This window comes from Camelus ferus, chromosome 32, assembly GCF_009834535.1.
Source record: "Camelus ferus isolate YT-003-E chromosome 32, BCGSAC_Cfer_1.0, whole genome shotgun sequence".
Lineage (NCBI taxonomy): Eukaryota > Metazoa > Chordata > Mammalia > Artiodactyla > Camelidae > Camelus > Camelus ferus.
In genome coordinates this window covers 21,195,298-21,218,939 of record NC_045727.1, presented here as the reverse complement: position 1 = coordinate 21,218,939, position 23,642 = coordinate 21,195,298, and the positions used below count along the sequence as shown (strand labels likewise).

General features: G+C 64.1%; 1 protein-coding gene across 4 annotated transcripts; it reads left to right on the top strand.

Moving 5' to 3' along the window:
• Window positions 1-713: 713 nt before the first annotated feature.
• On the top strand, window positions 714-23,354 carry ULK1 (unc-51 like autophagy activating kinase 1). Of its 4 annotated transcripts, XM_032471379.1 has the most exons (28): window positions 777-1,043; window positions 1,368-1,460; window positions 1,543-1,584; window positions 9,069-9,101; window positions 9,435-9,471; window positions 10,159-10,332; window positions 10,430-10,503; window positions 10,742-10,843; window positions 11,617-11,675; window positions 11,757-11,839; window positions 12,271-12,321; window positions 12,672-12,760; window positions 13,350-13,503; window positions 13,949-14,009; window positions 14,160-14,249; window positions 14,744-14,869; window positions 15,340-15,488; window positions 15,591-15,677; window positions 16,139-16,407; window positions 17,047-17,240; window positions 17,324-17,433; window positions 17,525-17,668; window positions 18,099-18,292; window positions 18,415-18,587; window positions 18,693-18,811; window positions 19,163-19,320; window positions 20,082-20,217; window positions 20,321-23,354. In XM_032471379.1, the coding sequence occupies exons 1-28, from the start codon at window positions 933-935 to the stop codon at window positions 20,374-20,376; spliced, it is 3,168 nt and encodes a 1,055-aa protein (XP_032327270.1). In that variant the 5' UTR covers window positions 777-932; the 3' UTR covers window positions 20,377-23,354. The 4 variants fall into 4 exon arrangements, with proteins under 4 accessions (XP_032327272.1, XP_032327271.1, XP_032327270.1 ...); XM_032471381.1 differs by lacking the exon at window positions 20,321-23,354 and having other exon boundaries at window positions 714-1,043; window positions 19,479-20,216; XM_032471380.1 differs by lacking the exon at window positions 14,160-14,249 and having other exon boundaries at window positions 715-1,043.
• Window positions 23,355-23,642: the final 288 nt, after the last annotated feature.

Here is a 23,642-nt window from a genome sequence, read left to right as displayed (position 1 = left end):
CTCCAGGAGCTGCTTCCAGGTATCCCATCCCAGTCACCGCCCTCCCCCCTTACCTCCAGCGACTAGTCTAGTTCCTTGTTCTGCATCTTGCTTCCACTGAGTTAAAAACTTTGGAGCACTTTTCATGTGAGCACATGAGTATTTAACTCTGCCTCTAAGAATCTGCTGTGTATTACTGCATAGAAAGTATGTACCAGGATTTATCTACCTTTAGGACTCCTGGGCTATCTCCTAGGTTTGTTGCAAGTTGGTGGACAGTTTGTAACTCTCGAATGCAACTTTATATGCATAACCTGTAACACATCCGCTAAGAATTTACTCTATCCAGCCTCCAGCGCTGGGGTAAACGGGCCACGTCCCAGGAATTAATGGTGGTTATGGCAAACGTGCACCCCCCCCTCCCCGGATGCACAGACAAGGGACCCAGGGAAAGGCTGCAGCAGGGGAACCGGCTGGGGAGCGACCCTCGGCCCTTGCCCAGGCTTGCAACTCCCGGACCATCCCAAAGGGGCGGGCCTGCTTCTGGCCCCGCCCCCAACCACCTGGTACCGCCCCCAGGCAAGCCCTGCTTCTCAGGGACCCGCCCCGCCGCCGACGCCGCCACCCACTAAGCGCAGCCGCCCGCCAGGCCCCGCCCCGTCCAGGCCAGGCCCCGCCCCACCACAGCCAGGCCCGCCCCCAGGCCCCGCCCCGCCCGGCGCGCACTGCGCTTGCGCCGGCGTCTCTGGCTCTGGGGCCCGGCGGCCGCGGCTCTTTTGTTTCCCTGCCGGAGCCCGAGCCGCATCCCGGGATAGGGTCGGAACCCGGGTCAAGACCGGGTTGGAGTCGGATCGCGTCGGCAGCCCGGGCTGCCCGATGGGGCGCGCCCCCTGCCCTCCGCCCCCGGCCCGTGCCCTCGCCTGAGCCCCGGCCTGCCTGGCCCGGCGCGCGCCATGGAGCCCGGCCGCGGCGGCCTGGAGGCCGTGGGCAAGTTCGAGTTCTCGCGCAAGGACCTGATTGGGCACGGCGCCTTCGCCGTGGTCTTCAAGGGGCGCCACCGCGAGGTGAGGGGCCGGCGGGCCCTGACAGAGCCCGGGCGAGGGCGGCCTTCCACCGCGGGGGCCCCTCTCTCCCCCACACTCCGGACACCCCCTCATCCCCACCTCCACACTCCAGAGCGCCCCTCACCCAGCCCTGGACCGCACATCTGCACGGCCGGGTACCCCCTCGTCCCCACCCCACACCCGGAGACCCCCACATCCCCTTCACTCACACCCCTGACCCTCCTTCATCTCCCGGGACCTGCCAGGTGCTCACCTGGCTTGGGCAAGGCCTTCAAGGGGTTCCCGGTTCCGGGCCCCTGAGGGACACCCGCGCTTGGTTTTCAGAAACACGACCTGGAGGTCGCTGTCAAGTGCATTAACAAGAAGAACCTCGCTAAGTCCCAGACTCTGCTGGGGAAGGAAATCAAGATCCTCAAGGTGAGCTGGCGTTGGAAGCAGGAGGGGGACAGGTGGTGGGTGAGTCCATCTTGCTCACGGGAAACCTGGGTTTCTGTCCTAGGAATTGAAGCATGAAAACATCGTGGCTTTGTATGACTTCCAGGTAAGTCTCGGGGCTGTGGTCATGGTGGGGAGGGGGTGTTCCCTTCCAGGCTGGCCCAAGCACAGCCTTGGGCCCTGGTGACCTGAGTCTCAGGCCAGCCTGGTCGGTAGTGGACTGTTTCAGGCCAGCATCTCATGTTGGGGGAAGGAGCTGGGCACCCCCAAGTGTGGGTGGGTGTCTGACCTGCCCAGCTGGAAGAGGGGCAGGGGAACTTGGAGATCCCATCCTCAGCTCAGTTCTTGGGGCTGGGCTTCCTCTGGGCACATTAGGAGAGCTTCCACCTTCCCTGGCTGCCTGACTGCTACAGGCATCAGCAGCGATCCACCGGGTAAGGTCTGGCTACAGCGTGGCCCTCCGGAGATGTCTGACCCAGTGGCCCTGACTGTAAGTCCTGTCCCCAGCGCAGGCCCAGGGCAGTCCTGCCGGCCTGGACCACCTGTCTGGGCCAACCGATTGTTTGTTGACATTACTCCAGCGGCCTGGCATTGGCCAGTCTCTCCCTGCGTCAGACTGGGGGAGGGGAGGGGCCAAGGGAGATTCCTTCTTGTTGGCAGTTGGGGCCAGCCACCCCTAGCTGGAGGCAGGAGGGAGGCGGTTGCCTGTCTGATCGGGCCACCTCAGGCCTAGCTGGCCCAGAAGGCTGTGGCTGGCTTCCCCCTGTGCACCCTGGCCTCTGGGCCTGGCGGTGGGGCCCAGCCTCGGCAAGGGTCTGGGGCCCTGGATACCCAGTTTGGGGACCAGGAATCTGAGGCAGCAGATTTGAGGGCTAAAGTGCTGACTAATGGTTTTGAAACCTGTTTACTGAGGCCACGGGACCAGCCCCTGGCTGAGGGGAAGTTCCCGTCCTGGCTGTCTGTCTTGGTGGCCTCCTCCCTCTTCCCCTGTCCTCTCCCTCCCCCTTCAGAGCTGGGCTGTGGCATGACATGAGGTGACATGGGGAGGGCCCACGTCCACTGTGACAGCAAGTACCTAGAAGCCTGGAAGCTGTCCTGGGACCAAGAGGGCGGCCCCCTTCCCCTCCTCCTCTTCCTGCTCCCCTCCCACCCTTCCCTGGCCTCCCCTCCCCTTGCCTCCCTTTTCCCTTCCCGCCCCCCTCTCCCCAGCCTGGATGGGCCACACACCTGGTGGTGGGCCCTGCCACTTCCTCCAGGGCTGGCAGTGCTGTGGCTTCCCCTGTGTGGAGGACGTGCTTAGAGGCCAGCCAGCCTCTCCCCTCCAGGCCCCATGCCCCCCACCGCACCCAGGGCTCCTAGCTCTCAGGGCGTGGGGTGCTTCCCTCAGTCCTTAGATGCCGGTCTGAGACACACCTGAGACCCAGGGAAAATGGCTTTTAAAAACAGTAAATGATTTGGCTAAAAGAAAAAAAAAAAAAGATGAACTTGTACAAAAGGGGTGTGGGAAAAGATGACTGCCATCTCTGTCCCAGCGGAGCCCCGTCCCCCCATGGGCTCTCTGGGGGCGAGGACATGTCCTTGTACGTGTATTGCTTTGCTGCCACGCTGTCCACTGCACTGCAGCGTGGCATTTTTCACTTAAACATGTGTCTCAGAGAAGGTCTGTGTCACTCCACGTTAACTGTCTCAATCTGTCTGTGAGAAATTACACTCCTCTCCTCCCAAGAAAGTTACCCCCGATTCCTTCTGCAAGGTTCAGAGCCCAGACTCTGAAGCTAGATGACCAGGTTCCAGTCCTGGTTCTGTCAGTGAAACTAGCTGTGTGTCCTTGGACAAGTGTCTTAATCTCTCTGTGCTGCCATCGCTTTCTGTCTAACCCAGTGACCGTGGAGTTGTTTGGCTGAAATGGGTAGTGAGTGTTTCGCTGATGTTAGGATTGTGGCTGTGGGCGTTATTGGCAGCCTGTGGTGCTCTGTGCCCTGCATTCCACGGCTGACCTCACCAGGCCCCGCTGACGGGACGTGAGGTTATTCTGGGATTCTGACATGTCAGCAGGGTGCCGGTGACTCTCCTTCCACTCACCTTTGCCATGTGTGTATCTGCAGGGTAGATTCCTAGAAGTAAGAGGATGCGTGTTTTAGTTTGGAACAGTTGCCAGATTGTGGTCTGTAGAGGATGGACCGTAGGCACAGGAGGGCTGCCCAAGGGAAGCCTGTCTCCCCATCCTTGCCAGGAGGTCAGTTATCAGACTTTCATCTTGGCCCGTCTTAGAGCTGGAAAATGGCATCTCGTACGGCTTTGTTTTTCACTTACCGGTGAGGCTCAGCATTTCTCGGTGCGCACGTGACTGTAGGAAGTGCCTCCTGCCTCGGAGTGTATTCCTGTCGGTCTCTTTGTCACGGAGGCTGGTTGGCACTGTGGTTGGTGGCGCGGGCCCTGAGCTATGCTGCCCTTCTCTGAGCCCAGCTCCCCCGTTTACTGACACTTGCTGACCTGTGTGATCTTGGGCGAGTTACTGAGCCTTCTGGTGCTTCAGTGTTGCCCAGGAAACGGGGGATCACGTCAGCACACCCCTGTGGTAGGGGCTTGTGATGACAGCCTGAGTCAGTATGTGTTAGGACTGCTGCTTCGTAAGTGTTACACAGGTGTTGCTGATTCATAGGGACTCTTTATATATTAAGGAAAGCTCTCCCACGATGGGTTGGAAATATCTCTCCTCAGCTTGTTTCTTATCTGCTGAGGTGGTTCTGATTTGTGGCCCTACGGAATAGAGACTGTTGCCAGGCCGATGTGGGTGCCTGGGACGTGGGCCCCGTGAATTGTGCCCCGAGGCCCCCAGACATGTGGGCAGTCGGCTGGAGCCCCAGGCTTTTCATTGAGGGGTAGAGGAGTGGGCTCTCAGTCTTACCCTCGCGTGCTGGGTGGTATCTGGATGTGCTCTCTCTGGACAGAGTGGCCACCCTGGGAATCGGGGTGTGAGACTATGTGGCCAGGACCAGCCGTGCCCAGCGTGCCCTGGGAGGCCAGCACACCATCCGGCCGGCTGGTTCCCACAGCTGGAGTGACTCACTCACCCCGGCCTGGCAGACAGAGCCAGCTCCTTGTGACGTTTGGCTGGTGGAGACCTCAGTCAAGGGCAGTTACCGTGGGCTCTTTCAAGACAGTGCCGACCCTTGGCCTTGCTTTTCCCAGACCCCAGGCTCTGGGTGACGGTGGGGCACCACGACCCAGGAGAGCCTGGTGGAGGAATGTGTCAGTTCTGTGTTTTCCATTCTGAAAGTGCCCCCTGCTTTTCCGGAGTCGGGCAGGCTGGGCTTGAGGGAAGAAGAGGGCTGGAGAGTGCAGGCTGCCTGCCCGCCCCCCAGGGGCCCACAGGGACACAATGGGCAGCCGAAGGAGGCTCCCTGAGGAAGGAGGGTGGGCCTTCCTCACCAGGGTGGGGCCGGGCATCCTTTTCCGTCTGGGAGCCTTCCAGAGGAGCCTGGCCTGGGGGAGGGGAGCAGTGCTGCTCCCGTGGGCGGCTGTGGCTTCTGCCACCTTCGGGAGCCCAGAGAGCCACCCCGAGGAGTTAACTAGGTCAGTGCCTGCCTCCCCACCCACCCACCAGGTCCAGCCCAGGATCACCAGACAGAGGGGGCTTGGCCGAGCCAGGGAGCTGGGATCCTATTAAGCAAAGCACCTTAGCACCCTGTGGCGGGGCGGCCTCCTACGTGCCTGGGCGCCCGTGCCAGGCTGCCCAGGACACCTGGCCCCGACACCTGGGCCAGCCCTGTCCCCAGGGCTTGTGGGCACGCCCCCAAGAGACAGAGGGCTCCGTTTCCTCCTGCCTTTGAGGCTTTGTCTTACCCACTTCAGGTGCGAGGCTGGAATTCATCACCCGCTTCCTTGGGGGCTGCGCAGTGGCGTGGTCAGCACTCAGTGTCCGGCCCTGCCCCTCCCTTGCCAGCTGTGCAACAGCAGAACTTCAGGGCCTCTCTGTGCCCATTTCTCCCCCTTAAGCAGGCTGGGACATTGTTGGAACCTTCCTGGGCCGCAGGTTGCGCTGGCGGAGAGGGGACGACCGTGCGGAGTGGTGGGGGGCTGGCGGGCCCGCGCCTCTCCCATATTGGTCTTTGTTACTAACAGGACAGGCTCCTGAGGACGAGAAACCGACCAGTAGCCCTCGTCTACCTCCCCTAGGACGAGAGCCCTTCTGGGCTCCGGCGGTCACTGCGCCCCAGGAGCAGTCCTGGCCCTTCCAAGTGTCTAGACTGAGTCTGGACTGACCCCCCAGGAGGTGACTTGCTGTCTGGAGCCCACTTGGTCCCCACTCCCTGGGGGAGCTGGTGAAAACCAAATTTAGGTCATGAGGAGGCAGGCAGAGGCAGGACCTGCGGCCTTTCCGGGTTCGGGTGGGTGGCAGGCTGGGCGAGGGCACGTCAGCTGTGCCAAGCAGGCTGCCCTGACCTCCTCCTTCCCCTGGGGGCCCAGAGAGCCGGCTGCTTCAGGGCGGGGTGGGGCACCCAGCATGGCCCCTGGGGGGCCTGGGCACGCAGCCTCCCTGGAGAAGCTCCCTGCAGGGCGGCTGTGGACCCTGTGACTGGTCCTGCTGGGGCCCTGGGACCTGCCTCGGCGTTGGCGTGGGGGCAGGCGGAGGACCCTCTCAGGCCGGCCTCTGCCTCCTGGCCCTGGGCGCGTTTCCTGACCTCACCTGGGTACCGGCCGAGCCTCTGGCCGGCTGCTGGCAGTGAGGAGCCGCTGCCTCCGAGGGCCCAGCCCATCGACGGGGCGCGGGCGCCTGCGGGGGGGGCCGGGTTTCCTGGGCTTTCGCAGGCCCGGGTCCCCGGCAGTGAGGCGAGGCGGGTGCAGCCCCCAGCCCTGCTGCGCTCTCCCCCCGGGCCCTGACCCCGGTGCTTGGTGCCCGGCAGGGGACGCCCTCGGTCTCTGCCAGGTGACGCACCTGGGTGCAGAGACAGAGGGCAGAGGACCCCTACCGTCGCGCTTGGCCGCAGAGCCCCTGGCCCCCTGCTCACTGGGCGCTCTCTGAGGCCTGGGAGGTGCCAGGACAGCTGCAGGGTAGTCTTGGGGGAGATGTCAGGGATGGGGTTGGCGTGGGAGCGGCGCCCCGTTCAGGGGTTGTCACTGATGCCGCAGGACCTCCTTTCGGGGGGAGGTGGTCCTGGATCCAGGGGTGTGCCCGGAAGTGGAATGGGCAGTGCAGCGGGTTGCCTGTCCCAGCCAGCCAGCCGCTCGTCCCCGCACGGTCCTGGGTGGCCTTTCTGCCAGTCCTGGTGCAGCCTCCTGGGAACACTCAGTGGGGATGAGTGCTGCCTCTGTCTCCAGCTTGTCTGTCCTTGTCACTTTGTTCTTGCCTGTCTAGGCTCAGCGGGCCCTTTGGTGAGTTGGGGGCTTTCCTGGGGAGCAGGGTGCCAGCCGTCAGGAGGAAACTCGGGCCCTGCTCTGCCTTCTGGCTGCGTGGCCCTGGCAAAGGGCTCTTAGCCTCTCTGGGCCATGCATGACAAGAGTGCTCAGAGCGCCCCCAGAGCTCACTGGAGGGGAGTGGATTCGGGAGCTGAGCATGCGTGGGATGTTGCCAGAGGTGGCCGTGGTTGGGGTGAGGGCAGGTGAGGGAGCAGGTGGCCTGGGTGTCACGGGGAGCGTGTGTTTAGATCTCTGGGGTTATTTCGGGTACTTATCTCTGGCCCCTCCCTCCGCCCTCTGCTGGGTCCTCCTGAGAGCCTCCAGTTCTGCTCCCTGCTGTAAGAGCCTCTGCGTCCTCCCTCCGTCTCCCTCATCTCCCTCCGGGCCCTGCCCCTCTGGCCTGGCCCACCCAGTGGGCCCACGTGGCTGGGGATTCTGGGACCTGCCCCGTGTTATCTCTTCCCCGCAGCCGGCCTGGAGAGGCTGGCCCAGCAGGTGCGGCCGAGGCCAGCTCCCAGGCTTGCATTCCTGCCAGTGGGGTGGGCCTGGCTGGGCTGGGGCCTGCCTTTGCGGACGGAGCCCGCCCCTTCCCAGGCGAGCCCTGGCTGGGCGCTCTGGAAGGCTTCTGCGTCCCTGCTGGGACGCGCCCCGAGCCATGGGCCTGGGGTGCAGGGCTGAGGCGTGCGGGGACAGGCCTGTCTGGGCCCGGCCAGCCCCGAGAGTTTCAGTGTCGCCCTCTCACCCCTGCTCCCTGAGGCCTCCCGCCCTGTTGGTGGAGCTCTGGAGGCGTGAGGGGCTTACCTTGTTTCGGGGCGCTGACATTACACATGACGTGTCACCCAGTGGCTTTGTGTCCCTCCTCGCCTGCTGGTGTGGGTCTGAGCCCAGGCCCCACCTCCTGGAGGCAGGGGACTGACCATGGGTCCTTCTCCTGCTGGGTGGGGTTGGGGAGCAGCCCTGGGATCTGAGTAGGGAGCACCTACTGGTCCCCTGAAGGCTACCTCCCTCCCCTAGGCAGCCTCCCTCGGAGCTCCCCATGGGGCTTTGCGAGCTTTGGGACCAGCTCCCAGGCTTGTCCCCTTGCTCTGTGGGGTTTAGAAGTTGGGGCTTCCTGTGAGCAGAGTGCTGGGTGGGGATGGGGACTTTGGGCCTCCTGTTGAGGGCAGGTGGGGCACCTCCAGTTTCCCAAGGCCCAGCAGTGTGCTGGTGCCGAAGGGGTTTGGGGACCTGGCCTGGCTCGTGGCTGGCAGAGCCCCTCAGTGACCTGGCCTGGGAGAGAGTGGAGGGCACTGCTTGCAGGAGAGCTGAGAGACTAGGACCCCACCTGCCTGTCGACTTGGCTTTTCCGGCCTCGGTTTACTTCTCTGTGACCTAGGATCTCAGTGGCCCCTCACATGCAGATTCTGGGTGTTGGGGGTGGTGTCTGTGCAGTGACCTGAGTGCCAGGCCCCTCAGTCTCACTGGGGTGGACGTGCCGAGGATGCTGGCAGTACCCGTAGGCTGTGGGTGGCCGAGGGCTGAGCCAGAAGCTGGCCTAGTGCTACTGGGCAGCAGTGGGCTGGCTGCCGTGACCTGTGATTCTGTTGGCATCTCTGGTTCTGGAGCCGGGAGCTGAGCAGTTTCCACGGCCTGAGGTTCAAGGCCCTCACACTGTGGCCTTGTCCCTTCTTGGGGACTTGGGTCCCTACTCCCCCAGGACTCACAGAACAACAAGCTGAGCCCCTCAGAACCTCAGGGCTGAGACCAACCCTGACTTTGATAGAGACCTGGCTGCTGAGGGCTCTCCCTGGGAGGTGGGGTCCACGTTCCACCCCTGACACCTCTCCTGGGACCTCAGCCCCTTTCCCAGACGTGATAAGCAGAGTGATCTGACTGGCCGCTACTCCTGTCAGTCCAGTCCACGTGCAGACGGCCTCAGAAACAAAAACAACACATGTCAGCCCGCTTGGCCTGCAGACGTCCTTGTCTCTTGGCCACGAAGTGCAGCTGGCTCAGCCCTGGCATGGGAAGCCCTGGGGCCTCCAGGCCAGCTGATGTCCCCCCTCACTGGCCTCTCCTCCCTGGAGCGCAGCGGTGTGTTGAGGGCCCCATGGGTGCAGGTGGTCAGGTCAAGGCTTCCCAGAGGGCTGGCAGCACAGAGGTCGCGGTGCACTCCCCTCCACCTCTCACTGCCTCTTCTGTGTCCTGCAGGAAATGGCCAATTCCGTCTACCTGGTCATGGAGGTGAGTCCCCGGAGGCCAGCTGTGAGGACAGGGAGATTGAGCCCTCCCAGCTCTTGGGCCTTTGTCACCTGGGGGTTAGATGTTGCCCACATGTCCATGGACTTAGGGCCATCTCATCAGGAGCCCCGGTGGCCACAGCAGGTGCTGGGGGGTGATGAGCACACCCATTGACCTCTTCAGGCATCAACTGCAGGGGACATCTGCCCCAGGGTGGAGACAGGGTACCCAGGTGCCCAGGAAGCAGACATCCAGGGTGGGGTGGCGGGGAGACCTGGGCAGGGCTGGCGGGTCTGCCCTGGCTGCTGACCGAGGCACGTGGCTGGTGTTTTACAGTACTGTAACGGCGGGGACCTGGCGGACTACCTGCACAGTGAGTGGACGCCCTGTGGCTGGACGGGCTGCACGCCTGGGCTTGCCCTGACCCAGCCTGAGTGGTGGCCTGGCATGAATGCGCTTTCCTGAGCCCAATGGGGACACATGGTGTGTCAAAACCAGTCAGGGACGGCCTCGCGGGGCAGACTTGGTCTGGGAGATCCACTCTTGGGCACATCCTTGGGCGGTCTCTGGGAGGCAGTGCCCTCGGAGTGGCCCCTTGGCCCTGCCGGGTCCCTGAGGCTCCTGGTTGGCTGGTCTGCAGGGGGGCAGGCCTCACCTGGGTCCTGCTGTCTGTAGTTTCAGCCCCTCACTTGCTGAGGGCCTGGCCTGGGGCTGGTGGCAGAGCCGTTGGCCATGGTGCTTCCCCTGAGCAGTGGGTAGAGGAGGCTACTGAGAAGTGGTCCTGAACAGAGACGGGGCAGGGAGTGCTGGACCGCCACTCGGAGCTGGCAGGTCAGAGGCCAGCGGAGCCAGGGGAGGAAGATTCCAGGCAGAGCCGGCCACGGATGGGCTCAGGGGACGGGAGCGAGTGCCTGCGTTGTGAGGGACAGGCTGGGGACTGCAGGGGAGTGGCTTGGGAGCAGCACAGGGCCGAGGCCCCTCCGGAAGGGAGGGTCTGTACCATCCCTGTCCCGCCAGGCTCGCGGCCCCTCGTTCTAACTCGAGGCCCGTCTCCCCGCAGCCATGCGAACGCTGAGCGAGGACACTATCCGGCTGTTCCTGCAGCAGATCGCGGGCGCCATGCGGCTCCTGCACAGCAAGGGCATCATCCACCGGGACCTGAAGCCACAGAACATCCTGCTCTCTAACCCAGGCGGGCGCCGCGCCAACCCCAACAACATCCGGGTCAAGATTGGTGAGGCGGCCGGGCCGGCACCTGGGAGGCCGGTGGGGGGGGCCCGGGGCGCCTGGGGCCGCAGCCGCCCTCCTCACACACCTCTCCTCGCCTGCAGCCGACTTCGGCTTCGCCCGGTACCTTCAGAGCAACATGATGGCGGCCACACTCTGCGGCTCCCCCATGTACATGGTAGGTGGGCCACCCCCGGCCCCTGCTGCCCTGTGGAAGGGGCGTAGGCAGTGGGATCCGGTCCTGTGTCCAGAGCTGAGCCCCATCCTGTGGCCTCACCTCGTGTGGCATGTGAGGGCACTTGGGGGACACCTGGCTGGCATGTGATCGGCCGGTACTTGGCTGGCGCTGGGCTTTGGTCAGCGCACACCTGGTGTCCATCCTCACCACAGCGCTGATGTGCACCCGCACCCCGCAGGCCCCCGAAGTCATCATGTCCCAGCACTATGACGGGAAGGCGGACCTGTGGAGCATCGGCACCATCGTGTACCAGTGCCTGACAGGGAAGGCGCCCTTCCAGGTGAGTGGGCTGGCAGGGTGGGTGGATGTGCCAGCATGGGCACGCTCGGCTCCGGGTCCCCGGCAGAGTTGCCGGTCATTACGGTCCTGCAGCCTCCTTCACTGAAGTGATGGGGCCTCCCAGCCCCCATGGTACAGTCCTGCTCAGAGCCAAGGCCGGTCTTGGCTGGCTCCAGGGTGCATCCGTGTGTCCGTGTGTGCCTGAACCCAATTTCATGGCCTTCCTCCTGCCACCTCCAATGCTGGCACGACCTCCTAGATTAGCGTCAAGTGCTGGGTGCGCCCTGTGTTTGGAAGGCGTGGCCTGCTCTGCGGTGGACCCCATCCTGCAGACCTCTGCTTCCTGTAGTGACTTCACGGCCCCGCCTGGCAGCTCTCCGCTGTCGCCAGCTGGCCGCAGAGCCCTGTCTGACTGCCTGGTGACCTGGGCTGTCCCCCCTTACTCCTTTCACCCCTCCCCGTCTGCGAGAGCAGGCAAGGGCTGGGCCCCACTGGCATGTCCACCTAGGGAAGGCAGGGGCCCATCTTGCTCTTGGCTGTTGCTCCAGGCCCACCCGGTCACCCTCGTGCGGTCCCTGTGGTCCCACAGCCGGGATGGGGGGAGGGGGTAGTGGCCCCTTCCTAGGAAGCACATGAGGGCACTCGGTGTTTAGACAGGGCCCTAGAGTCCTGGCCAGCAGTGCTTGCCAACGGACCCCGTCGGGCATGGAGGCCCTGAACGAGCAGTGGCTAAATGCAGGGGGTACACTCATACCTAACCTCTTCCCCACTCAGGCTAGCAGCCCCCAGGACCTCCGCCTCTTCTACGAGAAGAACAAGACGCTGGTCCCCACGTGAGTGACCCTGCCGCTGGCCTCAGCCCCCCGCCCCCCCCCCTCCGGCTGCCCGGTCACCGTTGTGCTCTGTGCCCGCAGCATCCCCCGGGAGACCTCGGCCCCGCTGAGACAGCTGCTCCTGGCTCTGCTTCAGCGCAACCACAAAGACCGCATGGACTTCGGTGAGCATGGCAGCTCACCCCCACTCCCGCCCCGCAGGGGCCCGCCCGGCTTGCACCCTGCACCCCGTGTCCCGCACACCCGGCTCCCGCGGGCCTCTGGGGGCCGCAGCGAGCAGGTTCCCGGGTGCCTGCGGCTCCTTTCCCAGCAGCGCTGCTGGTAAAACCCCCAGGTTTGCAACGGGAGGTGCTGCTGGGAAGCCTTCTGCAGGCTGGGTGGGGCCAGGCTCCTGCCACACTGTGGGGGCCAGATGTGTTCAAGAGCTGCCAGCTGAGGCTCTGTCTCCCTCCGGGCTTGGCTGGCGTGAGGCAGCGGGACGGGGCCCAAAGCCAGCTGGAGCTCAGGCCCCAGGGGACGGCGGGGGCCCAGCCTTCACCCTGGAAACCCTGGCGTTGGAGCCTTCCTGAGGCCTGGCCCATCCTTCCTCCTGCAGATGAGTTTTTCCATCACCCTTTCCTTGATGCCAGCGCCGCTGTGAAGAAGTGTGAGTCCCCTGAAGGTCCCGGGGACTCCTGTGCCCCCCCTTCCTCACCACAGGCTGCCATCCCCACCCTGGGAGGTTGGGGGGTACCAGCTCCTGAGCCCACCTCCAGCTCGGAGTCCCCCTGGGGCCCCCAAGGCCACGGGGTGGGCCGGAGCTCAGCTGACTTGGTGAAGTGTGGAGAGCTGGGGGTGGGGCCTCCCACAGGTCAGCGAGGGATGGGGGGGCCGCCCCTCCTTTCCTGTCCCTGGGCTCCTCTGTCTGGGGGCCCGAGCTGGAGGTGGCTGGGAGTGGGGGTGTGCAGGGCTGGGGGAGACCGTTGGGTCCTGACCACGCCACCCCGCCCCCGCCAGCCCCGCCGGTGCCCGTGCCCTCCTACCCCAGCTCGGGCTCCGGCAGCAGCTCCAGCAGCAGCTCCACCTCCCACCTGGCCTCCCCGCCGGTGAGTCACGCACTGGGGTCCGGGCTGTGGGCTTCTCTCCCCTCATATTTGGAACGCGTAGACCCCGGCAAGAACCTGTGTCTGGGCTTCGGCCCCACCCAGACACCCGCCTTTGTTGCTGCTGACGGGTGGGGTGAGGCCTGCTGAGGTTGTGCTCAGGGCGGGGGGATCGGGGCTTGAACTGCTATCCGTCCTGGCAGGCCGGGGCCGGGGCAGGTGGTCGAGGGGTCGGCTCTCGCTCACGTCTGAAGGCAGACGTTCCGGGCGCACCGCGTACTGAGTGTAGTGCAGGGCTGGCCGACGGGCAGCCTTTCCCTCCACACACGTCCCCGGATGGAAAAGTGGGGGGTCACCTGAAAGAGGGCCTCCCCGGATCTCTGGGAGCCCAGTGCTCCCTCACCCTGGGTGACGGGCGGTTCCGTCAGGTGTCTGTCCCTGTGGGGCCCAGGCTTAGCCGAGGTGTGGCATTTCAGAAATCAGGAGAGAGGGCAAGGCCCCGGGGGAGAACACTGCAGAGCCCCTTCCCCAGCAGTCCCCCTTCACCCAGGCCCCGGGGCCGGGTCTCAGTGGCCTCCCCTCTGCCCCCCAGTCCCTGGGGGACATGCAGCAGCAGCTTCAGAAGACCCTGACCTCCCCGGCCGACGCCGCCGGCTTCCTGCAGGGCTCCCGGGACTCAGGCAGCAGCAGCAAGGACTCGTCCTGTGACACGGATGACTTCGTCATGGTCCCGGCCCAGCTTCCAGGTCAGGGGGCCGCCAGTGGGAGTGGGCGGGGGTAGGCCTCAAGTGGGCCCCATGTTGGGAGGAGAGGCCCCGTACCCAGCCTTGGCAGTGGGAAGATGGGGACCCAGGGGTCCTGGAGGAGGGGTCCCAGGCCAGACTGGGAGCTGTGGATGCCTGGCTGGACACTGGTGGGTGGGGAGGGTACACCTCTGAGAGCCCTAAGGTTCCTATGGGCAAAGGGAGCTCTCAGTACAAGTGACAAGTTAGGGACATGAGAGCCCGGGGTCCCCGCGTGGCCCTTCTCCCAACCCCTGCGCCTCCGACCTGCCCCAGAGGAGGTGCCTTGTCTCACGAAGCTGCCACTCATGGACCCTCCGCCCACTGTCCGCAGCCAGGACAGGTGTGGCCTGGGAGGGCACAGTGGGCACGCTTCCTGGGCCCGGCCTCACCGGTCTCCCATCCACAGGTGACCTGGTGGCTGAGGCAGCCGGCGCCAAGCCCCCACCGGATAGCCTGATGTGCAGCGGGTAAGCCCCCACCTCGAGCCCTCCTTGCCCTGGGAGAGGGAGACGCGTGCTCTCGCAGGCTGTCCTTTGCCCTGCCTGGGTCAGACACTCTGGGAAGGGCCAAGGCTGTGTGCATGCTTGGCCTGAGGTGTGGCCCTGCCTGTCCACCAGGAGCTCACTGGCGGCCTCGGCTGGCCTGGAGAGCCGTGGCCGGACCCCCTCTCCTTCCCCGCCCTGCAGCAGCTCCCTCAGCCCCTCAGGGTAAGCAGGGGCCCGGACCTGGCAGGGGTTGTAAGCTGCCCCAGGGCCACCGTTAGGGCTTCCCTCAGAGTCGTGGCCCCCTAGCCCTGAGCCAGGTTGTGTCCAGAGGTCCCGCCTTCATTCAGGCCTGGCTCCTCGTGGGTGGTCCAGCGGATGGAGGGGATTGTGGTGGAAGGGACACAGGCCAGGGTGGGGGTGGGGGCAAGGGGCAGCTGTGTCAGAGACTGGTGTCACCACCACCCCGAGTTTGCTGGGCCAGGAGGGCATGGACTGGAGCCAGCAGGTGTTGGTCTGGCCTCATTGTCCTCTGTCCCACCTCCTACTGGCCAGTCCTAGCCAGAAGCCACCTGGGTGCAGAGTGTGAATGGGGTGTGAACAGACAGGCCCTGGTGCCCAAACCGCAGCGGTGCTGGCCGTGTGCAGGTGGCCTGGAGTGGCCTCTGCCCCAGAATGCCACATCTGCAGTGACCCCAGCCTTTCTCCACCCACCACAGCCGGGCTGGCCCGTTCTCTAGCAGCAGGTGCGGTGCCTCTGTCCCCATCCCAGTTCCCACTCAGGTGCAGAACTACCAGCGCATTGAGCAGAACCTTCAGTCACCCACCCAGTACCATACTGCGCGGTGAGTGGGGGGTCCCCCGGTGGCCAGGCACGCCCTAGAGGGCTAGTGAGACCCCCACTGTAGCCCACCTGGAGAGGAGCAGGGCCTGCTCACACGCACGGCTGTGCAGGCTGTGCACCGCGTGACTGTCAGTGCCACCCTCACTCTGTGCACGGACTGGGCTTCTAGATGTGTTACGACTGCTGTCTGGTAGATACCAGTCAGGTGTTTTCTGTTGATAAAACTAGTTTCGGTTTTTGCGAATTTCAACAGATGGGAGAGAGAGCACCTTTTTCGTGTGATTCACAGAGACCCCTGTGGGTGGGGGGGTCTCCCGGTCAGAATCTGCGACCTTGGGCCTTTCACCTGGTTGTCGCTCCTGGTGAGGCCCGTCATTTGAACGGAGCGGGGACAGACACGTGGTGTGTGCTCGTGGCCCTCGCTGGGCGTGGCTGGGGGGCCTCTCACTTTGTGTCTGCTTGTGTCCCCAGGTCCTCCGCCATCCGCAGGTCAGGCAGCACCAGCCCCCTGGGCTTTGTGCGGGCCAGTCCGTCGCCCCCGTCTTATGCAGAGCATGGTGCTGCCTTGGCCAGGAAGCTCTCCCTGGGTGGGGGCCGGCCCTACACACCGTCTCCCCAGGGTGAGCCCGAGCCCTGCGGAGGGACGCGGCCTGAGTTGGGAGCGGGCATCTCCAAGCTCCCTCCATCCCACACTGACCTTGGCAACCCCTCTTTCCCTCAAGTCGGAACTATCCCCGAGCGGCCGGGCTGGAGCGGGGCGCCCTCCCCACAAGCCGCCGAGATGCGGGGGGGCAGGTCCCCTCGTCCAGGTGGGTACAGCCCCCGCCTGGGGGGTGGGAGGGTGGAGCTGGGGAGGGGTGGCGGAGCCGGGCTGACCTCCCCGGGCTGACCTGCCGCTGCTTGAAACAGTGGCTGTCTTCCTGTCTCACAAACATCATTGCTTAGGAGTTACGGGAAGGGAGAAAATTTCATGAGACTATTTTTAGCAAGCTCAAGCCTTCAGGTTATGGGGGCCGACTTGGGTGGGGTTCAAATCCCACCTCCACCCCAGCCCCAGCCCTGCCATGCTGTGTGACCTTGAGCTGGCATCCCTTTGCTTTTTTCCATGTGCGCACAGTGGAGCGCAGGCGCAGTGCCTCACAGGTGGCCGTTGAGGGTGAAGGGCATTGTTGGCAGACCTGGGCCTCCAGACCCTGTCCTGGTGGGTGGCGCAGGCTGGGCCAGGCAGCTCACGGACAGCTGTGACTGGGCCCATCCTGTCCGGTTGTAGGCTCCTCTGCACCCGAGCGCTCTCCCCACACTGCCGGGCTGGGCTGCCGCCTGCACAGTGCCCCCAACCTGTCCGACCTGCACGCCGTCCGCCCTAAGCTGCCCAAGCCCCCCACAGACCCGCTGGGGGTGGCGTTTGGCCACCCCCAAGCCAGCCCCCCCCAGCCCTCCCACGCGCTACAGTCCTGCCGGCCCCTGCGTGGCTCGCCCAAGTTGCCCGACTTCCTGCAGCGGAACCCCCTGCCCCCTATTCTGGGCTCCCCCACCAAGGTAAGAGGGCCCCAGACCTCCAGGGGGATGGGTGAGGAGTGGCCAGTCCTGGGAGAAGACCACAGGGCTCGGCTCTGTCCTGAGGAGACCCCCGCATGCTCGGGCGCCAGGCTTTCAGTGCCGACACCTCTAGCGCTGGTGGTGGCCGGCTCTTGAGTCTCCCTGTTTCCATGTGGGGTGGCCACGTTCCCATGATGATGGCTGGCCTGCAGAGCTGGAACTTCTGCTCTCTGGCCTTTGACAGGAAGTGTCCTGTCCCAGGTCCAGCATCCACAGCCCCAGAGAGCCCAGGCTGCCACTGTGGGCAGGCTATTTAGTTTGTCCTGTGCCTCAGTTTTCCTATCTGTGAAATGGGGCCAGACCCCGCAGCTACCTCCTCATGTCTCTGAGGCCCAGGTACACACGTGTGTACCCTGTGTTGTGCACATGTGAGGGTCGCTTTCCTCCAGCACAGGGTGGAGCCGGCCACACACAGTCTCCCGCCTTTGCTGTGAAGATCAGGGTTGTGGCGGTTGGGGCTTTGCAGTGTGGGGCTTTGCAGTGTAGGGCCTTGCAGACACAGGGCGGCACTGCTGACCCCACTGGGGTTTCAGCGTCATGCTGGTGGGTAGCTCTCAGCCCCCTACCTGCCCCTCCTAGGCCCCACCTGCCTTTGACTTCACCAAGACCCCCAGCTCCCAGAACCTGCTGACCCTCCTGGCCCGGCAGGGCGTGGTCATGACTCCGCCTCGGAACCGGACGCTGCCCGACCTCTCGGAGGCAGGGCCCTTCCAGGGGCAGCAGCTGGGCGCGGGCCTGCGGCCCACAGAGGACGCCAAGGGCCCCTTTGGCAGGTGAGTGGGTGGGGCCTCCCTGACACTGGCCATGGGAGGAGAGGTCCAGCCTCTGCACCTCTTCACTGCCCTTCGCCCTGCAGGTCCCTCAGCACCGGCCGCCTCACCGATCTGCTCCTTAAGGCCGCATTTGGAACGCAGGCCCCCGACTCGGGCAGCACGGACAGCCTGCAGGAGAAGCCCATGGAGATCGGTGCATGGCAGGGGGGGCGGTGGGGAGTGCTCTGGGAAGTGAGGGGGCCGAGGTGGGAAGATTCCCTGAGCCCCTCTTCTCGCTCCCCCAGCGCCCTCTGCTGGCTTCGGAGGGAACCTGCACGCAGGAGCCCGCGCTGGGGGGGCCAGCAGCCCCTCCCCTGTGGTGTTCACCGTGGGCTCGCCCCCCAGCGGGAGCACGCCGCCGCAGGGCCCCCGCACCACCATGTTCTCAGGTGAGGGCCGTCCCGTGGCTGCGGTGAGTACACAGCCCGCGCTGGTCTGTCAGGAAGCGTGAGGGCTCTGCTGTTGTCACGAGTGGAGCAGGGACAACGTCCTGGCCGCCAGGCTGTGGCACTCTGTGTCCAGGCGCCCTGAACGTCAGACTTGTAGAGTCAGGAGTCCCGGGCCTGGGGCCGCCTCGGGGTGCGCACCAGCCCCGCAGCCCCAGGCTCTGGATGGAGGGTCCCGTCTGCAGCGGGCGGGGCCTCGGGGGGTGAGGCCTCCCTGCGGGGTCTGCTCACCAAGGCACCGCTGGGCCCCCAAAGGGGTGGGGATGGGTCTTGTGTCACTGAGTTGGGGAGGGTTCCCAGGGAGGCGGGAGCGCGCCCTGAGCTGGGGAGTGGCGGTCCAGGGGGGCCTCCGCTCAGTGCCCTCTCCCCGTAGTGGGTTCCTCCAGCTCCCTCAGCTCTGCCGGCTCCTCGTCTGCCCGCCACCTGGCTCCCGGAGCCTACAGCGAGGCTGCCCTCGAGGTCCCCGGCCCTGGCCACTGCTGCAGCTTTGCCGACCCCGTCGCCGCCAACCTGGAGGGGGCCGTGACCTTTGAGGCCCCTGACCTCCCCGAGGAGACTCTCATGGAGGTGAGGCTGGGGCTGAGCGTTGTCTCTGGGCCTCGGGCCTCGGGTCTCGGGCAGGGCTGGGCCTGGGGGTGTGGAGGGCTGTGCCCGGCACTGCGGCCCCTCAGCCGCCTGCTTCCCCCCAGCAAGAGCACACGGAGACCCTGCACAGCCTGCGCTTCACCCTGGTCTTCGTCCAGCACGTCCTGGAGATCGCAGCCCTGAAGGGCAGCGCCAGCGAGGCGGCCGGGGGGCCTGAGTACCAGCTGCAGGAGAGCGTGGTGGCCGACCAGATCAGCCTGCTGAGCCGCGAGTGGGGGTGGGTGTGCCCGGCGGGCCCGGGGGGAGGCAGGTGGGGGGGGCAGCCCTGGGAGGGGTAGCGGGGGGCCCCCCAGCTGTCTGACACGCCCTCGCCGCCCTCCAGCTTCGCGGAGCAGCTGGTGCTCTACCTGAAGGTGGCTGAGCTCCTCTCCTCCGGCCTGCAGACCGCCATCGAGCAGATCCGGGCCGGCAAGCTGTGCCTGTCGTCCACCGTGAAGCAGGGTGAGTGTGAACTCAGCTCGCGCCCCCAGGGTACGCAGGGCCGGCACTGGGTCGTCAGGGAGGGGTAGGTAACCACTAGGGGAAAGACAGTGAGGAAGAGGTGGGGACGGGCCTTTCTGAGGAGGTGACCCACTGTGGGCCCGGCCCGGGTAGGGGAGCAGCCAGGGGAGAGCAGGAAGGGCAGGGCAACGGCCCCGAGGCAGGGCCCGTGTGCTGGGGGATGCGAGGTCGCAGTGTGCGTGGCTGGAGCAGAGCACAGAGGAGAGGGGCCGGGCAGCGGCCTTTGCCTGCCGCGGGGCTGGGGCCCCCCTTGGGGCCGGCTGGAGCTGAGGGCCCCCCTGCCCACCGCAGTGGTGCGAAAGCTGAACGAGCTGTACAAGGCGAGCGTGGTGTCCTGCCAAGGCCTGAGCCTCCGGCTGCAGCGCTTCTTCCTGGACAAGCAGCGGCTCCTGGACCGTGTCCAGAGCGTCACCGCCGAGAAGCTCATCTTCAGCCACGCCGTGCAGACGGTAGGACGGGGAGGGGAGGGGCTGGGGGCAGCGGCCTGGGAGCAGGCAGGGGGCGGCTGATGGCCACAGCTCCCCTGGGCTCTAGGGGCGTCGCTCCCGGGTTGGGAAGGGCACCACGCTGTCCCCGCAGCCAGCTAATGGCACACGGGCCCCTCCAGGCTCCCGCACAGCCCAGGCGGCATCCGTGGCCGCAGTTTTCCGACCTGGGAAACGAGAGGCCTGGTGTGCAAGCCTCTTAGTGGGCGAGGTGGCCTCCAGAAGAAACCAGCGCAGGCGGCCCAGCTCGGAACGCAGTGTGAAGGCAGCAGGGGACCTGGAGGGACCCTGCTTGGTTCCCTGCATCCATTGTTTGGGGTCCTTGTGCCCCAAAGGAGCTATCCTAAAGAAGTGCTTGTTTTTTGAGAAAATTCACTTGTGTAGTAAAAACACGTTGTCTGAACAGATGTTCGAGAAAAGTCTGCCTCATCATCCCTGAGTTCCCACTCCCCCAGGGGTGACCCCTGGAAAGTTACCCCATTGCTAGTAGTGACTCAGACCTGGGGGTGGAGCTGGCCAGGCATCTGATCTGTAACCCCCAGCTGCCCGAGGCACGCGCATATCTGATCAGCCCCCCACGTGGCCTGCACACCACCCTGTACTGTCACTTGTGCCCTCCAGCACAAGGGCTGGACATGGTGGTTCAGGGTGGTCAGCCCTGGTCCCCTGTCCCCTGGTGGGGGCCGCCCGGGCAGCCGGGCCCAGCCTCCACTGTCGCCCGGCAGGTGCAGTCGGCTGCCCTGGACGAGATGTTCCACCGCCGGGAGGACTGCGTCCAGCGCTACCACAAGGCCCTGCTGCTCATGGAGGGGCTGCAGCAGATCCTCACGGACCAGGCGGATGTGGAGAACATCGCCAAGTGTCAGTGCCCGCGGGCCGCCTGGGGGAGGGGCCGGGGCCGGGGCCGGGGCCGCGGGTGCCCCGCTCACTGCGGTGCCCTCCCTCCTTCCTTCCCTCCCTGCAGGCAAGCTGTGCATCGAGCGGAGACTCTCGGCCCTGCTGACCGGCATCTGTGCCTGACCCCCCACTCCCCAAGGCCCGGCTCATGGTGCCCGAGGGTCTGGACCTTCTCTGCCGATCCTGTGGGGTGGGGAGCATCGTGCTGGCCGGGCAAGCCAGCGGCCTTGGCACTGCTCGCTGGTGCCTGGGCAAGGACCGCCCAACGCCCCACCCAGTGTCCAGAGCTGGGTCTCCAGCTGCATCTCCCGGGCTCTGTGGCCATGAACTTCAGGGCACTGGAAGGCCTCACCCAGAACCTCAACTCAGGCCAGTCCTCTGGCCTTGCTGACGGACGGGCAGAACTCCCAGCCGGCAATCAGAACTTCTCTCCTGGCTGCCTCGATGGCAGGTGGGGATGCGTGGGCATCTCCTGAGCCTGCCATGACCCCAGGGCCGTCCCGCCCAGGACAGGCAGAGGCCCTGAGACCGTGATGCCCGCTCAAGCCAAAGCCGCCAGGCCTGCCCAGCGGACCCACCCAGGAAAAGGTGTGTCCTCCTGGCTCCTTCCTCTGTCCTTCCCTGAGACCACCCCTCAGCTTTGTGAGTCACCCAGCACTTTATTCAGGCGGACTGGAACCGGGACGCCCTCGGTCCCATCGGTTGCACTACAAGGCGCGTGTACACATCTGTACCCACGTGTACGTGTGTAAATAGCCCCACGAGCGCATGCGCTGTGCCTGCCGCCCGGGGCCTCTCGGGGACACACAGCCGTCTTAAGTAATGTTCTTTTAGGGACGGACAGTATGAAGCACCAAGCTTCCTGAACCCAGCATAGACGTTGCGGTCTTTCACACTTTACTGCTAAAATGTGTCTTATTTTCTGCAGCTCTTTTTTTAAGAAGACTTGTACGAGTTGAGGACGTTTTGTTTTGAAAGGGTGAGGGCAGGATGGGGGCAGCCTCGGCGTCATCTGGGATGCGGAGACCTAGGGGACATTGGTCTGCCCAGCCCCTGCCCACGCTCCCTGCCCGCACGTGGTGGGCAGGTGAGCTGGACCCTTTTTGTGCGCCAGCTTTCACAGTGGGTTTTGATGTCAAGTCCCCCCCTGCCCCCAGCCAGGTCCTGGCCGCCAGGGCGGGGTCGGCGGGGAAGCAGCCTTCCCCGGTCGGCCCAGCTCTGCCCAGCTCCCCTCGAGCACGTCCCCAAGAGCGCAGAGGGATCCTGTGCCCATCCAGGCACCTGGGGCAGGGGCTTTGAGGCCTCACCACAGACGTGGTGAGTGAAGACCCTCCGTGTTTCTCTCTGCAATACTTGAAGTCTTGCCGCTGTGCTTGGGTCTGGAAGAGCAGCAGCCCTGGGACTCGTTTCTGTCTCACCACCGTTGACTTGAGTTTCTCCTCCCGCGCAGAACGTGTTTGTATTTATTGCTTTATGGTCGGCTGGAATCCGGGGCCCCGGGAGGCTGGCACCCCAGGAGGGGCCTTGCAGCTTCCCGTCCCCCTGCCCGCCGACCCTGTTCTCCATGACATGGCTGTCGACCCTTGGTCTACTTTAAAGGAAGTTTCGTGTGGCCCCCTTTGCGTTAAGTTGTGTAATATCAATTTAAGGAGATAAACCTTTGGAGATGTTAAGCTGGTGTGACTGATGGTTGGTTTGTCACTGTCTCTGGTTCTCCTGTCGCCTCTGTTCTGCAGCACCAGGATTTTGGAGGTCAGGCTCAGGGCCGGGCTGGGCGCTCAGAGATGTGGGGTCCAGCTTGTGCCTGTCCCCCACCCGTGTCCCTGCCGAGTTGGCTCACCCAGGCCCTCGGGATGCCTGCCTCCCAGTCCCCTGGGGCTACATGGAGGAGGGGGATGTGGGTGGGGAGGGGACTCCGCGTTTCCCCATGACGCACCAGGCTGGACTTGGACAGCGGCCGCACCATTTCCACCCCCAACCACTCTCCACATCCGGGTCAGTGGGAGGCGATCGTCGCTGTGGTTTTCATTTGCATGTCCCTGATGGTTAGTGACTTTGAGTGTCTTTTCCTGTGTTTTGATGGCACTTTTCTAGCTCTTTTTTGGAGAAACATCTCTTCCAGGCTTTTGCCTGCTTTTTTCTCTTTTTTGTTGAGTGGTATGGTTTGCATTTTTTAAACGATGTATTGTTTTAATAAGTTAAAAATAACTTGTTAAGTTACCAAAAAGGCTAACCACAATGTGAATCGAAAGTTCGTGGAGAGGCAGTGTGAGAGGAAGTGGAAGGTGGGGCCTCAGAAGGCCGGGTCCCAGCAGGCTGCCCCAGTCTGGCTTCCTGGAGCGCCTGCCCCTGGTCTGCAGACAGGAAGGGCCCGGCCTGGGGGAGAGTGGCCCCGGGGACTGCAGCCCCTTCCGCTCTGTGGGGCTCCTGGGAAGTCGGGAGCAGAAAGAAATGCCAAAATAGGATTAAGGCAATCGTGGCATTTTGTTTGTCTATTTAAATTAAATAGACCTCATTTCTTAGAGCAGTTTTAGGTTTCCAGAAAAATCGTGCAGGAAGTACAGAGATCTCCCAAAGGCGCCCTCTCCCCCCGCCACCCCCTCCCCTTCCTCTGTTAACCCCTCACCTTGGTGGGATTCATTTGCTACAACTGAGGGACCTACACGAACAGGGATGCACCAACCCCCCTGAGCTGTACCTGCGATGGGTTTGGACACGTGTGTAATGCCATGTGCCATGTCCTGGCAACCCTCGGTGCCCTGTGTTCATTCCGACTTCAACCCCTGAGCCCTGTGCTGTCCCCACAATTTTACCTCTTCCAGAGTGTCGCAGAGTTGGAATCCTACAGAGGGTCGCCTTATCAGATTGCCTTTTTCCATGTCTTCACGGCTTGGTGGTTCATGTCTTTGCAGCACTAAATGACACTCCCAGCCTCTCTCCCTTCTGAGTGAGACGGACCGCACTCTCGAGTGTGCATCTGCTGAGCACCCAACCTCCATACCTTGTGGCCTTTCTTTTGCCTTCTGAAACAGCCTGCACCCCGTCTATGGAGTATGTATCTCTCTAAATAAATCTATCTTTACGCCAAGAAAAAAACGACACTCCTCTGTCTGGATGGACCATAATTTATTCTCCGTTCACCTACTGAAGGATGTTGTCTTGCTTCCAAGTTTGGGTATTTATGGATAAAGCTGCTGTAAACATCCCTGTGCAGAAGCATGACAGTAAGGCAGGCCCAGGAGGGCTGGCAGGGCCTGGGGGTACAGCAACCACTGGCTCCCACCTTTCTTTCTGAGGACTTGGTATTCCCCTGCATGCTCCAGAAGGACCCCCCAGCCAGGAGGCTCAGCTTGGGTGTCTGCACCGCCTCAAACTGTGCCCCTCTGGGC